Raw genomic sequence first — 13,991 nt, 5'->3', positions numbered from 1 at the left:
TACAGAAAAAGAAATGTATTTGAAAGAAATTGTTTACCATTTTGGAGTATATGAATATAAGTAATTTTCTTTTAATAATTACTATGATAGTTATCTTTTAACAGAACTTACAGTTTATGGTAAGAACCGATCATAAAATACACAATTAGATGCAGACAAGAATTACAGAAATCAAGAGAACGCAAACCAGTACAAAACGAAAGAAAACGAAAAAGTAACCCAAGTAAACCATATCGGATGCTTAAACTTGTTTGACTGTAACCCATGGATGAGTACTGTATTGTGAGTAAGTGAAAGTTGGAAGATTGCTATCTCCTTTCCTTTCTTTCCCTTAGGCTTGAACAATGAACACAAGTTTTTGAAAATTCTACTTCATTCAATTGTATTTTGAAACAAAAAATTATCCACATCCTGGGCTGTTCTATTTTTTTTTACTCATCTCCATAGCAATACATATACACATGATTCATTGGCAAAGGAAGAGTTATTATTAATTAACGGTACCTTGTTTTTTTGCCATTTCTTCCTTCCACTGCCTTGACTTTTCCAATAATTTTCGCATCTTGTCGCCTTGGTCGACAGCTGTATCAGGAAATACGTAGTCCAGATATTCTTCAAAGAGCCCATTTTCCAATCTTCGACGCTTCTTAACCACCTGTGGGGTTTGACTGTCGACATATTTGCGACTTTCTTCTGTTCCATGCATGCTTTCAAATTGCTTCCAAGCCTCTAATAAACCAATACGCTCTTCTTTTAACCCTTGTTGACGAAGATTTGTCATAGCAGCTTCAAACACCTTGCGAGCACGAACAACTGCAGTAGGTGATGCTGTATCATCATTGGGTGGATCTTCATCACCGTCCTCCAAATGTGCAATTTCAAAGTTGGCAAAACTAATCCATACTTTGACATGAGGAGCAGCTTGCAATAATCGCTGATATAGCGACCTTGCTCTTCCATATTCCATTTCTTCGAATTCAAAATCAATATAAGCCTTCCAAACCAATTCGGGCGTCTCCAAAACAGGTTGGGTTATAGCCAATTCAAACAAGGCACGTGCACGATCCGTATCCCCAAGCTTGTTTTCTAAATTAGCATAACCGAGCCAAGGTGCACATGCTTCTGGATCATACAAAATCCATTTTTCGTATAAAATACGACAGCGATCAAATTGTTTAATACTGTCCTCATATTCAATGTATCCGCGAAAGAGCTTGGGCTTTGGACACATACCTAGCGCTCTTCCTAATGTCTTCCTAGCTGCATCGATGTTTTGTTGCCGTAACTCAAACATTGCATACATAATCCAAACTTTCGCGAATGTAAAATCTTTATGAGGTATTATTTTCAAACACTGCAAGTAAACATTTCGAGCTCTCTCCACATCATTAGCATCTATTTCCTCAAACAAAACGTAGTTTAGCCATATATATATGTATCTACACCATGCCCTTTTTTCTTTGACTTCAGGAACTTTCGCAATCCCCTGCTCATACATTTCACGTATTCTATCAAGATTTCCCGTCTGTTCTTCTAGTTTGATTAAATCAAGCCAAACATCATAATCATACGGATTATCCTTAAGCTCGTTTTCGTAAGCAAGACGTCGTTTATCAAAAACAATAGATTCAATTCCCGACTGTTCCCCATATTGCTTTTCAAAGTGGGTATATTCCTTATATAGTTCTGTAGATTTTGACCTCGGCATGAAATCAATGGCGTACTTAAAGATAGTACGAGCCCGCTCATACTCTTTTTGTCGGATTTCAAACTTGGCAAATGCAATAAAAAACTTCTCCGTTAAAAACTCATGCCCTAAAGCATCCATGGCTGCCATATAAACAGACCGAACATTTGCGGCATTTCCGCATTCTTCTTCGAATCGAGCCCAGCGTAACCAGTTGACTACGTCGGGATGGACAACAACAAAGCGTTCAAAAATACCTCGTGCACGTTCGTTCTCATGGTATCGTCGCTCCAATCGAATATAGCTCATCCAAGCAACCTCATCTGGTTCCCATTTAAGCCAACGCTCAAAAACTTGACGGCAGCCAGTGATGTTTCCAAGCATTTCCTCCATATATACATACTTATACCACAACTTGTCGACTCGAGGAAGGAATGTAATAGCTCTATCGAATAAGTTTCTGGCATGGTTTATATTGCGATTTTTCATTTCACATTCAATGTATTTGAGCCATATGGGGATGTACTTCGGATCGACATCAAGAGCTCTCTCAAAGACAGAACGCGCCCGCGCAAATTCTTTTTGTTCAAGTTCCCATTGCCCATAACGCATCCAATGGCCCATCGCTAGTCTGTTACGTCGGATTGCATCTTCGAATCCTTTCCGCTTTCGGCCCTGAAATTCGTGAAGCTCTTCTAAGTCTGCAATACTAACCTTTGGAGGTACAAAGGCAACATCCTGTCTTTCTACGGCTTCTCGTAACAACTGCTCCGCCGAAATTTGAATAGGAGCAGGATTCTTGTTTTTTACCCTAGGAATTGCTGGATCCATCTTTAATCCTTATTTTATCAACTATTATTTAATAAAATCATAAAATCACCTCTCTACTGGTTCGAAAGAATCTGTATTTCGCTTGCCGTTGATTGTCTGTGTTGCGTAAAGGACAGGACGCGTCCTCTATAGCAACACCCTATACAGACTTGTCCTTAGCAAACAGCTTGAGAATTTCAGGCTTATTAGCAGTTTATTAATTGTTTGTGCTAAAAAAATAAATACTAAAATAATAATGTTCAAAAGGTTGGTTTCTTTGTGGGTTCTTTGCTATTTTCGATTATGTCTCTAACACTACCAATAGATTTAACTCAAAGGAAGACTTTAAAGGAACAACACCTATTAAATCCTCTATCCAACGTGGCATCAAGTCAAAACTTGTTGAAACTTTCCCTAAGCTCGAGCTAGTCATTGACGAATTGATCCCAAAAAAATCTCAGTTGACGCAAATTAAATGGTTTGTCTTGGAGTCGAATTCCTCCTTGAGTTACTAGCTAACAGTTCGTTATTAGTGAGGATCGTATCTTCCTGTATGCTTTGAATGGAGAAGTAATTCTCTTTCAACACTTTGATGGACCAGTAGTTCCCTCTCTTCGCCTTATTCACAAGTGTATGTTATTTACTTTGCTTATTATTCAAAAGCATGAATATCCTTCTAATAAATGCTTGTGCAGGTCCCGATGCTTTCCCTCAAGTTCGCGTTGACCGTGGTGCTATCAAATTCGTTTTGTCTGGCGCCAATGTTATGATTCCGGGTCTTACTTCTGCAGGTGGAAACTTACCAGAAGATATTGGCAAAGATGAATATGTGATTATTATGGCTGAAGGAAAAGGAGCTCCGGCCGCCATTGGTCTCACAAAGATGACTTCTAAAGAAATGTATGCATACTATTTTCACGATAACTTTCGTTTTCATTGCGTTTATTAACAATATTATCTAGGATTGAGACAAATAAGGGAATTGGAATTGAGAATGTCCACCATTTAGGTGATAATTTGGTAAGCTTGCCAGATTTATCCTTGATTTTATTTACTAATCCCTTACAGTGGAAAACCATTTTAGATTAAATGCACGACCTGAGGAATGTGTACATTTTTACAAGCCATGTTGATTGAAAAATCTCTTAGACTTAAAAATTAATTGTTTTTCTATGTGGAGTTGTTTGCACCAATAAAAAAATTCGAATTTGCAAAGAAAGTTCATGAGCCTTTAAAGTAATGAATAAGTAGGATATTTTTGTATGGTCTTATTTACACGTTCAAATTCCGCATCAGTTTGTACGAGTTGCCGAAGAGCTATTAGAATCCTTGCAACAAGTTCTTTTCCAGAAAGTAGATCTGTAGATTCCGTATCTGCATAAACTTCATCTAAGAATTCTTCCAACTTTTGCCAGCATCCACTTTGCATTAATAATTTACAGTAGCTTTCACTTGTCTCCAAAAACTCATCATTCAAATGTAACAGGCGCGCAGCTGCAATCCTGTTCTCCAAATGATTTATGGTCATAATTCTTTCAAAATCTTCATAGCCCTCTTCATTTGTAAAATCCTCTACCATTTTGTGTAAAAATTTTCCTCTTCCAATTTCCATTAGTGCTTCATTTGTTTGTTGCTCATAAAAACGTAAAGGTCGGTCTCTATTCTCTATTCCATTGGAATCCCAATGCTTACTGCCGAATGCCCACCAAGGATCACTGACTCTTTGCCAAGAAAGCATGAAACTAGAGTACACATATGTTTGTCCAGTTGATAAGCTAACGCTTGGGATGCCTTCACGACTTATGTTAGCTGTAGTAACATGCGGCACTATATAAGGCTCTTCACTCTGTAGTTGAGTAGCAGAATCTAAAATAGGAGCCAAGGAACAAGAGCTAAATAAAGATTTTTTATTAGGAATATCCCAAGCATGCGTCATTCCGTTTGAACAGATGCAAAATAGAAAATTGTTGTTGCATTCTAGGAACACCGGTTTTGACTCAATCATCACTGGAGGAAGTAGTCTTGATCCTGTAAGGGAATAAATATGCAATGACGCATCATCACAGGCAACTGCCCAAAAATGTATGCTACCAGTAGACAATAAAACTGGGCGTGGTAAATAATCCATCCATCTTGTAGTACCATTCTCTAGAACCACAATACGGGTAGGATTCTTTTCACTGCTCCCATTCTTAACTTCCAAAGTATATCGACTAAGGTTATCTATTGATGTGATAACGGCGGATTTTAAAGAAGGAACTTTAAGCTCTCCTGTAGGGATGACGGTGCTTCTTTCTATAGCATTCGGAAGGAAGTTTTGGAATGTGTCAATATTGGGTAAATTACTTTCTTCTACACCAATAAATTCACCAGTATTAGGATCTTCCGATGGTTTTTGCTTAGAACCAACGACTAAAATTGGAACACCACCTTTTGGTATTGAGTTAACTGGTTGCGAAAATTGTTGAGGAGGTAACTGAGGAGCGCTGCTTTGCTGTAATTGAGTTGATGGCAATCGTGATGTACTAGGAGCTGCTTGTAGCGTCGTTAAAAGTTGAGGAGCAACACGTTTTCTTCCATCCTTTGTAATTGTAACCTTTTGTGTATTTTTTCCCGGAGTCTCAACAGCAGCTGTATCGTTAACTGGAGTCTTCTTAGGAGATTGATTCGAAACTTTGGGTAATGTTTCAACATTGATTGATGGTGAAGCCGGTTTAGTAACTTCACTTCCTCTCAAAGGGGTCGACGGCATCTCCGAGAGTAATGGATTAGATTCTAATTTATTTTTATTTGATAAAGACTTTGCGTTTTCAGCTGATTCTTCTAGAGATAACTGTTTCGAAGACTCAGGTAAAACAATACCATGCCTACCATGACCATACTTTGCCAAGGTTTTTGCAATCTCCTCATCGCTCACCATCTGTCCAAACTCATCTGCCTCAAATGTGCAAACAAGAAGAGTACCATCGTAAGAGCAAAGGTATAGATTTAATCCATCTGGAGACCAACAAACATCTCCAATGCTTTTTTGACATATGTTTTGGCAATTTAACATTGGTCTGGAAGTTGCGCTACTCCAGATACTTAAGGAACGATCTTGACCCCCGCAAGCCAAAATGCAAACGAGCTTGTCATTACTGTCCTTGAACAACTTTGGATTAAAAGAAGTCACCTCAACTGGTCCCTCGTGACCTATTAAATTAATTTCACTGGTCCAAGTACCTCTTTCAATTATTGAAACACATGCTACAGGTCCGTTCATAGCATTTGAGGCAGCAATATGTTTTCCATCTGGAGACCATGAAGGCCTCCGAAAATAAGTAGACAACGGAGAGTTATTGAAAGGTTCGGAGATAGTTTTTTCAAGGGCAAAGTCGCTAACACGCCAGACCTTGATTGTACGATCATCGCTTTCTGTAGCAAAATACTTCCCTGCTGGATCAAAGGTTATTCCTTTCACATGGCTTTGATGAGCTTCAATTCGTTTTAGGCGTTCGAACGTCGTCCCGTTCCAAACAATGATGGAGCTGTCAAGACCAACACTAACGAACAATTGACTGTCGTAGCTCCAGCAAATGTCTTGGATGTCTGAAATCAGTCAGTAAAAGTACTCAATTCGAAAGACATACCGTTATCATGTCCTAAAAGACGACGATAGCTGCGCCAATTTTCGGTATGGGTTTCACTAGAACCAAAAGTAGGACCAATACCAGGAATTATGCTACAACTGTTAGAAAAAAATTGTAAACTGATCACATACTCTTCCTTGTGCCAAATGATTACCACGCGATCATCACTTCCCGAAGCAAGGTATTGCCCGTTTGCACTGAAACGCACAGACGTTACTGTACCAGTATGAGTACTCATACAACAAAGCTGTTTGTGTACTTTCAATTCCTCATTTCCGTCTGCTAAACGAATTGCTTCGGTTGACCATATTCGAACAGTACCGTCTACAAACATTAGTTATGGGTGTTTGAGAACAACTATGTTATTTGAACTTACCTAATCCACCAGTAGCAATTCTTGATCCATCTGGGTGTACGTGTACAGAAAAAATGGATAATCTATGCCCGCGATCATCTTTCCATATGTAAGCAATCTAAATTCCACTAAAGCAATGCATAAAGCCTAGTTTAGACTCAATCGCCTTACCAAAATGTCCTAACCATGGGATTTTATGAATTTTCATTGATCTTGAGCCCTTGAAACGTACAATGATTGGAGGCTGCTTTTCTTCAGCTATGACACTGGGAAGGTACACTCAAAACAATATGAAACTTTATCAATACAAAAAAACGCTTAAAATTAAGCCTGTGCTGTGCAGAAACGAATACAATAAGGAAAATGATTTTTCGCTGATGATTTCAAGTGAAGATACCTCGTATATACGCGTGAAGAGAAAGAACTCGTATAGTGACAATTATAAGAATCATAGTGTACATATATACATAAACTGATATTATTTTTCTATCTATTATGAACTATTTTTCCTCATATTCTAAAAGCTAAAACCTGTTAGTTTTCAGTTTTACGATCATAAATTGATGATACGACACATAGTTAAACTGAAGTCTACAGGCTTCAACCATCTGGATCCAATTTTCCTTCTGTTTCTTGTTCATTATCAGAACCAGCATCTACAAAGGACGAAGAATTCGACAAAGAAGCTTGCGATGGCTTGGACGCAAGCTCACGATTAGTTGAATCTTTAGAAGGGCGGCATAAATGAACAATTTTTGATATGAGTTCCTTACGACTGATATTTGCTTGTTTGTTTTTTGTGGACCCTTCTTGAACTTGTATGTCATTTTTTTCGTTCGAGGATTTTGCAATACCAGGATCTGAAGATAAGACAACCGGCATAGTCTTTTCGTAAAGGTCCATAAAGCAATCTATTAAGAAATCATCAAGCTTCGTCGTTGGATACAGACCATTATTTAATTTTCGCAGCTCATAAACTTGCATCATTAATGACAATTGTTGTTCACCTAAATTCGAGATTTTTTCGTATACAATATTAAATTCGCTCATTGGAATCCCTTCTCTTTGTTCTTCTTTTATTTCCTTAATAGAGTGGGTTTCACACAAGTCATTAATATATTTATTTATAACTTCAAGCCAGATATTCCGATGATTATAAATTGAAGGAGAAGACCTTCTGAACCTTCTCATAAATTGAAGTAAATTTCCATGATCGTTTGTTTTATAAAGTAATGAGATAAAAAACTTGCTGTAGACAGTGCCATAGTAGAAATGTCGACCCGCTCGCTCATAATAAGTCCTCCAAATATTTAATAAAGATTTTCCTGAGGACTTAAAAGATATCAGCTTTTCCATTTCCTTTTTAGCCTCTTCAAACTGACCAAGGTGATCCAATATTTTTGCAATTCTGTAAGTTGGTCGATGCTGCCAGGATTGTTTGTCAACCGAACGAAGCTCTTGAATTGCCAAAAGTATTTGATTTAATACAAAATCTGGATCTAAGTCCTCCTCATTCTCATATGTGGTAATAAACTCGGAGTTATTCTTAGGAGGAAATTGAATTCTTGTTAAATATTGACATATAATTTTAGTAGGCACAAGCTTCTCAATGATAGCTTTACTGAGATTGGAAAGTAGTACATAATGAGGTTCCAAAAGCAATGTTTGTTGAGAACCACTTCCACCTTTCTTAGGGGCAATTTTGGTAGCTTCTTCAAAGTATTCTAGAGCAGTAGTCATGTCGCCAAGTTTACGTACAGCTTTAGCTAACATAATCGCTACTTTCCAATCCTTTTTTAAACTGAATGACTTATCAAAAAAATCAGCGGCAACTGCTATAGCTTGCTTTAAATCAACCGATTTTAAAGGAACACTAAACAATCCAGAGCTACCACTAATAACTCGACTTTCAAAGGAGCAAAAACCACCCATCTCCAGAGGCGGACGGGCAGTTGAATAGAAGCATGTCCCAAAATCGAAGTATAATTGTGATCTGTAAGATTCATCTGAAACGGATTTAAGTGAGACAGCCATGAGAAAGCAAAGCAATGCCTTTCGTCGATAATCAGTAATTTGCTCTTCATCCATGACAATCAAATCTGCGCTCCATGATAGCTCTTCATCGGCCAAAGCAGAATAAAGTACTGCACAAGTATACCATGAATCCTGTCGGAGGGGGTTTATGTACAAATCCATAAGGGCATAGTCGACGGCTTTATTTAATTCGCTTATACATCTGGTGCCTTTTAGTCTAGCTCTATAATATCCAAGCAGTACCTGAGCTTGAGAATAATATAGATTACGAAGTGCATCACTAACATGCTTTGATGATACCTCCTGCAATTTTAATAATTCACGTCCACTGAGACAAAACTTTACGTGCTTTGCGGTAATATCTGTCTCTAGATAGTTACTAATGGAAGATTTGTTTAAATAAATATCGATAACATCTTCATCCGGAGGCCCAATAGCATCACACATTGTTTCAAAAGCATGTTTTTGATCAGATCGAGGCATTATCCATCCATGTGAACGCTTAACGGCAAAACCTAAGACAAAAGGCACTAAAGCAATAGCATCTTCACGAGAAAATTCTTTTTTGGGAGAATGATGGTCTTGAGGAAGATAATATTCGCTCCCAATCATCAAACCAAAACGACAAAAGACACACTGAAGAATTTCATTTTCATTCTCCCAGACGTCCAATCTTTGACATTCTGTCTGTGATAACTCCAAAAACGAGCCATTTGCAAAGCCGCAATAACCCCGGAATGAAAATTGAGCATGAATTAAAGTTAATATGTTAGGCAATACTTTCTTTGATTCAACTTTTACATTTTCAAACTGTAACAATCTTGCGCAAAGCCTGTAAAATATACACCAAGAACTTAGTAGAGTATCTTTAACATTTTGGCCATAGGAATCAAAATCAGGACTGAGAGGCTTTGGAATCCTGTCATCAGCGATATCATCATCTATACCGGCGTATACAGAAAAAAGCTTCAAATAAATAATAATAACTTTCATGTTATCAAAAGTAGTGTCAAAGGAAAGACCATCCAACAGCCCGGAATTTTTCCGAATGAGATGCCAAATAGCCTGTAAAAGGTTGGATATCAACTTTAGCATTCCAAGTAATTCAGCCTTTCGGCGATCAGCATTTTGCTTACTGAAAGGCTCAGAACCGAGTCTTTTGAGGACAAGTCGTAAAGGATAAAAAGAGCAAAGCAGAGATTCAAAGGGTCGATTAGCAGAGTTAAAGGCTTCTCTGAGTAATCCCCAAAGATGGATCTGGAACTCCGTAGAAGTCTTCACCAAAAATTGTGATATGAGATAGGACTGATTATCATTTGAAACAGATTTCTCAAATAATAACACCGGTTCCAAGTTTTCTATTACTGCATTATAGTCCAGTAATTTGGTATTCATAAACAATGTGTTAAAAAACTCAATCGTTTGTAACTTTGACAGTTCAAAATCAATTACATCGACACTTATATCAGGCATGCAATGACTGTTCAATAGTTCAAAGGATATATTGTGTTGTATGAGTATACTTTTTATCTTCAAAAAGGTTTCAACGATTGAATCATTAGGAGATCCTAATAACCTCAATAGTAAGTTTCGAGCCCATTCGAACCTAACTTTTAATTGAATGAAAGCACTGGAAGAAATGGAGGTAGAATGGAAGTACATAATTTCACCAGTCAGTAATTTCCAACGTATGCATCGCCTTTTCTTACGTTCAAGGATTTCTTTCGAATTTTCATTTCGAACACTTTCATTTTTTGTATTGATTTTTAATTCTTGGAAGTAATCATCCAAAAAGATCTCGAAAAGTGACTGAGCGCATGGGGTTGAGCGGTCGCTTCCTATATTTTGCTTAGCGACAGCATACAGAATATCTTCTACTTTAATAGCAACATCAGTGAACTTGCATTTAAAGCTTTTACCCCAACACTGACGCATATATAGGGGAACCTCAGCTTCATCGTCTATAGGCTCTAACATTGTGCGAACGAAAAAAGCCGCAAGTTCGGAAGGGACCATTTTTTTATTGTTTATATTCAAAATCAAATTAATAAGAAAATCATTTGATGTTTCCATGTGCTCCAGTCTATGAGAACTCTGCATTGCCAAGTCAAACAGCATCATCTGAGAAAAGGCTCCATTTGCAGACATATCGCTTATGCTAGTGTCACTGACGTTATCCTGACTAGGAAAATTGATAAGCAGTTGTCGATATTCATCAAATAAATCCTTGTAAGGTTCAAAGATACCATCAAAGACTAACGGGTTCTTTTGTTTTGAAAATTCTGTAGTCAACGACACGTTTAAGTCTTCAAGTATATTAAATATGGAGAGAAAAAGGTTTGTTTCTGACGAGACACGAAGTTCACGACCACGTGAACGTTTACTACTCCTGACTTCTGAGTCATCGGCTGGTCGTTTCGGACTTTTGGAAGCTACGGGTGGTAAAGGAGGAGGGACAATGTCATTGGCATATATCGGATCTGGTTGAGCAGGTTGTTTATTAACAGAGATTTCTGGTTCGGATTTAGTAGATGTATCCGGCCACAATTCTGAATCAGTGGAATCTAGGTCATCGCCTAATGACATTAAATTAGGGGCATTGATAAGAAATACGGTTGTGGAGGGTGTACTGTAGGAAGGTAAACGCTTCTCAAGGAGCCGGAATAGATTAAGAATTAAATCCAAAACTCCATGCAAGGAATCATCGGGAAGGGATACTGCTTTTACTTTGGCAAATATTTCAAGAGAAGGACGAGAAGAAGGGACGTTCGGTATAAAAGGAAAATGAGGGGATAATGTATACATGGTCAAAGTAAAAAAGTCAAGTTTTGGTATATCATTACGTTGAACATGAAAGCGTTTTAAAATTGAGCATAATTTTTGAAGGGAAGCCAGCTTTCCAGGATTTAACTCATCCGGCTTCATCAAAGATGATGCAGGATCAAAAGACTCATACCCAGTGTATAAGGAAGACTCTAATGCAAACCTCAAGATTCTCGAAAGATGTAGCTTTTCGGCTAGTTCAGCAACCTTGGTCCATAGATCTATGTCATTGGGATCACAGGCAAGAGCAATGGCAAAATCATTGACGGCCTGCCGACATAAATCAATTACGTCCGCTTCGGACGAGAATGGAAACTTTTTGGACAGGGCACTAGAGAAGAGAAATTCACCATGGTTTTTTCGCACAAGATAATGAAGGAGCAAGAGAGCATTATTCCTAGGCTTTCGTGATAAATGAGAGACATTTGGTTTACGGAGTAGTCGAAGGTTAAGCAAGTTTTCGTAATGTTTGGAAGCAAGCTCCCAGTCATTTTCTTTTTGTGCCAGCAATGCGTTCTGATATATCTGAAGCGCTTCTTCAATCCGAACTTCCAAGGTGCGTTTCTCTTTGTCGAGATCTTCGCCAGCTGCGTTCAAAGGCGTAAAGGAAGCCATAACGAGAAGAAATGAAAAGCTAAAAATGCAAAAACAAAATTTATTATAACACAAAGGAAAGGTGGCCAGTATACGATTGCGAGAAAAGGCACCTTTACAGAAGAATTATCGTGCAAAAAATCATAAACGTAAGGATCTTGTGCCTGTACAAATCGGTATGTATTTGTAAGGGTTAAATTAATACAAGGTTAAATTTCGGTCGACAAAACCATGAAACAATGGTAAAATACCTCGTCGCAGACTCGAAGATCCAAAGGATTTTGAATTAAGAAGTGAAAAGCAAAATTATACAAAAGGGAAAGGAAAAAAAAAAAAAAACCTAATTGATCAGTAAACAACAATAAAACCAAGATCAATAGGAAGGTTGAAGAACAAAACTTTCTCTTTACGAATGAAGGAAAAAGAATAGCGATAATAATAACGGTAATAATTACAGACTTTTGAGTCGTTTAGAACGATAGAATATACAAAGTAGTCGGATTTTCACGAGTTAAACATATGTCGAACGTTAATAAAGGAGCACTATTTGCAAGTTTTTATTGAATTTTTCTTAAAAAAAATGAAAATTAAAGAAAAATGAAAGGTATTTTGAACGAAAAAGTCTTTTCCCGCCTAACAGTAATTTTTGAGTGTCGCTAGCGTTGTTATATCTGGTTGGATAGTAAGTGCATATGTAGGTTTCTTTGGAGTATGGGACTTTGTGTGTCGGAACAAGCTCATGAAAGCCTGTTTAGTCGACATCACTGGCGAAATCCTTCTTAACGAACTCGGTTGTATCGTATTGAGCATACGATACAACATGCATCTGCAGATATCAAGTCAAAGAAGGACAGTACTGGTAGTGCTATGTTGGCTTGCAAGTGAAAGCGCCAAGAAGGAAGTGATGGAATGCAAATAAAATAACAAAGTTGAGACATCACACTCAGTAGAATGCACAGTTTCACTATGAAGTAGCTTGTGAGTAGAAATTGTTTTACATGACAAGCGTTACGTTGAAAAAGCCTCTTTTTACTTTTGTAACGGGAAAAAGAACACAACTCTACAAATGGAAATACGACGCATCAGCCTCATGAAGAAATATGTTTAAAGATAAGAAATTCAATAAATGATAGACCTACTGTTTGTATCAAGAAGGACACTGGTGAGCTAAAATGTCATCGTTCTTGAAAAGGAACCGATTTCGTCAGCTTACTTATTTCTTTTCTTTTTTTGCTCTCTTTCCTGTAAAACTCAGTATATACTATACTATTCTGTGTTTTATTACCATTGAAAGCAACAAGTTCATATAGATATACAGCGTTTCACTCGTAGAAAAACTCATAAGTTTCCTATATCCACAAAGTCAACAAACAAAAGAAAACCTCCGAGTGTTTCATGGGCAGAAAGCAAAAAGGATTAAAATTAAAAGAATATAATGGTAACTGGAAGAAGAAAAATAAAAAATGAAAAGAAAGCAAGGTATATGTTTTGACTACAGCGTGCAAGGGAACCAAAACAAGAACTTCATAGTAATATTGTTTATTTCTTTCAAAAGAAAGAGCGGGAAAAACAAGTAGTAAGAATCATCATTGCATTCACCACAATTCTTCAACGGTAACTATTTCAGCCTTATTTTTGTTCATTGGTGTCAGCAGATTGATAAGTTTGGGCTGGTTCTTGAGTTCCGTTCTTCCATTTGGCATAGACAAATTCAACGTTATTAGAACCCTTAAGTTCAGAGCGTAGTTCGGGCTTCAATGCCTGACGAACCGTCTGGGAACATAAGGAAGCATATTTGGAGTAGCTAAATCCAAATGTAAGTCTTCTTGTTGTATTTTATAAATTTAAAATGCCAAAATGTCATTTCCAAATCTGTTTCTCGTACTTACCTAAAGTTCTTTTTCCAAGCGAATGCCATTTCTAATGCTGTTAGAAAGTAAGAGATGGGGGAATGTAGGAACACAACACCCGCTTTATCAAAGGTGAGTGTTCAGCGTAGGGGAAGGGTATGACACATTGTACGAAGACGAGGAAATCGTCAATTCATTTCTAGATTTGT

General features: G+C 37.5%; 5 protein-coding genes across 5 annotated transcripts; 1 reads left to right on the top strand and 4 right to left on the bottom strand.

The window, feature by feature from the left end:
• Nucleotides 1-23: 23 nt before the first annotated feature.
• SPOG_03101 (complexed with Cdc5 protein Cwf4) lies at nucleotides 24-2,623 on the bottom strand. Its single transcript, XM_013165760.1, has one exon. It carries the CDS (start codon nucleotides 2,516-2,518, stop codon nucleotides 491-493), a length of 2,028 nt encoding a protein of 675 aa, XP_013021214.1. The 5' UTR covers nucleotides 2,519-2,623; the 3' UTR covers nucleotides 24-490.
• Nucleotides 2,624-2,645: 22 nt separating this feature from the next.
• On the top strand, nucleotides 2,646-3,789 carry SPOG_03102 (RNA-binding protein Tma20). The gene is made up of 6 exons (XM_013165761.1): nucleotides 2,646-2,764; nucleotides 2,823-2,975; nucleotides 3,031-3,128; nucleotides 3,193-3,397; nucleotides 3,460-3,517; nucleotides 3,566-3,789. Exons 1-6 carry the CDS (start codon nucleotides 2,754-2,756, stop codon nucleotides 3,584-3,586), a joined length of 546 nt encoding a protein of 181 aa, XP_013021215.1. The 5' UTR covers nucleotides 2,646-2,753; the 3' UTR covers nucleotides 3,587-3,789.
• On the bottom strand, nucleotides 2,696-6,881 carry SPOG_03103 (hira protein). Its single transcript, XM_013165762.1, has 5 exons — nucleotides 6,653-6,881; nucleotides 6,503-6,580; nucleotides 6,258-6,450; nucleotides 6,127-6,218; nucleotides 2,696-6,085 (listed from the first exon to the last, which is right to left on the bottom strand). The coding sequence occupies exons 1-5, from the start codon at nucleotides 6,687-6,689 to the stop codon at nucleotides 3,729-3,731; spliced, it is 2,757 nt and encodes a 918-aa protein (XP_013021216.1). The 5' UTR covers nucleotides 6,690-6,881; the 3' UTR covers nucleotides 2,696-3,728.
• An 81-nt stretch (nucleotides 6,882-6,962) lies between these two features.
• SPOG_03104 (HIRA interacting protein Hip3) lies at nucleotides 6,963-12,249 on the bottom strand. Its single transcript, XM_013165763.1, has one exon. It carries the CDS (start codon nucleotides 11,951-11,953, stop codon nucleotides 7,082-7,084), a length of 4,872 nt encoding a protein of 1,623 aa, XP_013021217.1. The 5' UTR covers nucleotides 11,954-12,249; the 3' UTR covers nucleotides 6,963-7,081.
• A 770-nt stretch (nucleotides 12,250-13,019) lies between these two features.
• SPOG_03105 (F0-ATPase epsilon subunit) lies at nucleotides 13,020-13,919 on the bottom strand. The gene is made up of 2 exons (XM_013165764.1): nucleotides 13,822-13,919; nucleotides 13,020-13,736 (listed from the first exon to the last, which is right to left on the bottom strand). Exons 1-2 carry the CDS (start codon nucleotides 13,848-13,850, stop codon nucleotides 13,562-13,564), a joined length of 204 nt encoding a protein of 67 aa, XP_013021218.1. The 5' UTR covers nucleotides 13,851-13,919; the 3' UTR covers nucleotides 13,020-13,561.
• Nucleotides 13,920-13,991: the final 72 nt, after the last annotated feature.

This window comes from Schizosaccharomyces cryophilus, assembly GCF_000004155.1.
Source record: "Schizosaccharomyces cryophilus OY26 unplaced genomic scaffold supercont4.1, whole genome shotgun sequence".
NCBI lineage: Eukaryota > Fungi > Ascomycota > Schizosaccharomycetes > Schizosaccharomycetales > Schizosaccharomycetaceae > Schizosaccharomyces > Schizosaccharomyces cryophilus.
This window is presented reverse-complemented; position numbering and strand designations above follow the sequence as displayed.

Excerpts from the sequence above, each read along its gene's own strand:
- SPOG_03101 (XM_013165760.1), bottom strand. The coding sequence starts at position 2,518 with ATGGATCCAGCAATTCCTAGGGTAAAAAACAAGAATCCTGCTCCTATT.
- SPOG_03102 (XM_013165761.1), top strand. Across the intron at positions 2,976-3,030 it reads CAGTTGACGCAAATTAAATG|TGAGGATCGTATCTTCCTGT; the intron begins GTTTGTCTTGGA and ends GTTCGTTATTAG. Across the intron at positions 3,398-3,459 it reads AAGATGACTTCTAAAGAAAT|GATTGAGACAAATAAGGGAA; the intron begins GTATGCATACTA and ends AATATTATCTAG.
- SPOG_03103 (XM_013165762.1), bottom strand. The coding sequence starts at position 6,689 with ATGAAAATTCATAAAATCCCATGGTTAGGACATTTTG. Across the intron at positions 6,451-6,502 it reads AATTGCTACTGGTGGATTAG|ACGGTACTGTTCGAATATGG; the intron begins GTAAGTTCAAAT and ends TAATGTTTGTAG. Across the intron at positions 6,219-6,257 it reads ATCATTTGGCACAAGGAAGA|CATAATTCCTGGTATTGGTC; the intron begins GTATGTGATCAG and ends TAACAGTTGTAG.
- SPOG_03104 (XM_013165763.1), bottom strand. The coding sequence starts at position 11,953 with ATGGCTTCCTTTACGCCTTTGAACGCAGCTGGCGAAGATCTCGACAAA.
- SPOG_03105 (XM_013165764.1), bottom strand. The coding sequence starts at position 13,850 with ATGGCATTCGCTTGGAAAAAGAACTTTAG. Across the intron at positions 13,737-13,821 it reads GCTTGGAAAAAGAACTTTAG|CTACTCCAAATATGCTTCCT; the intron begins GTAAGTACGAGA and ends ATTTGGATTTAG.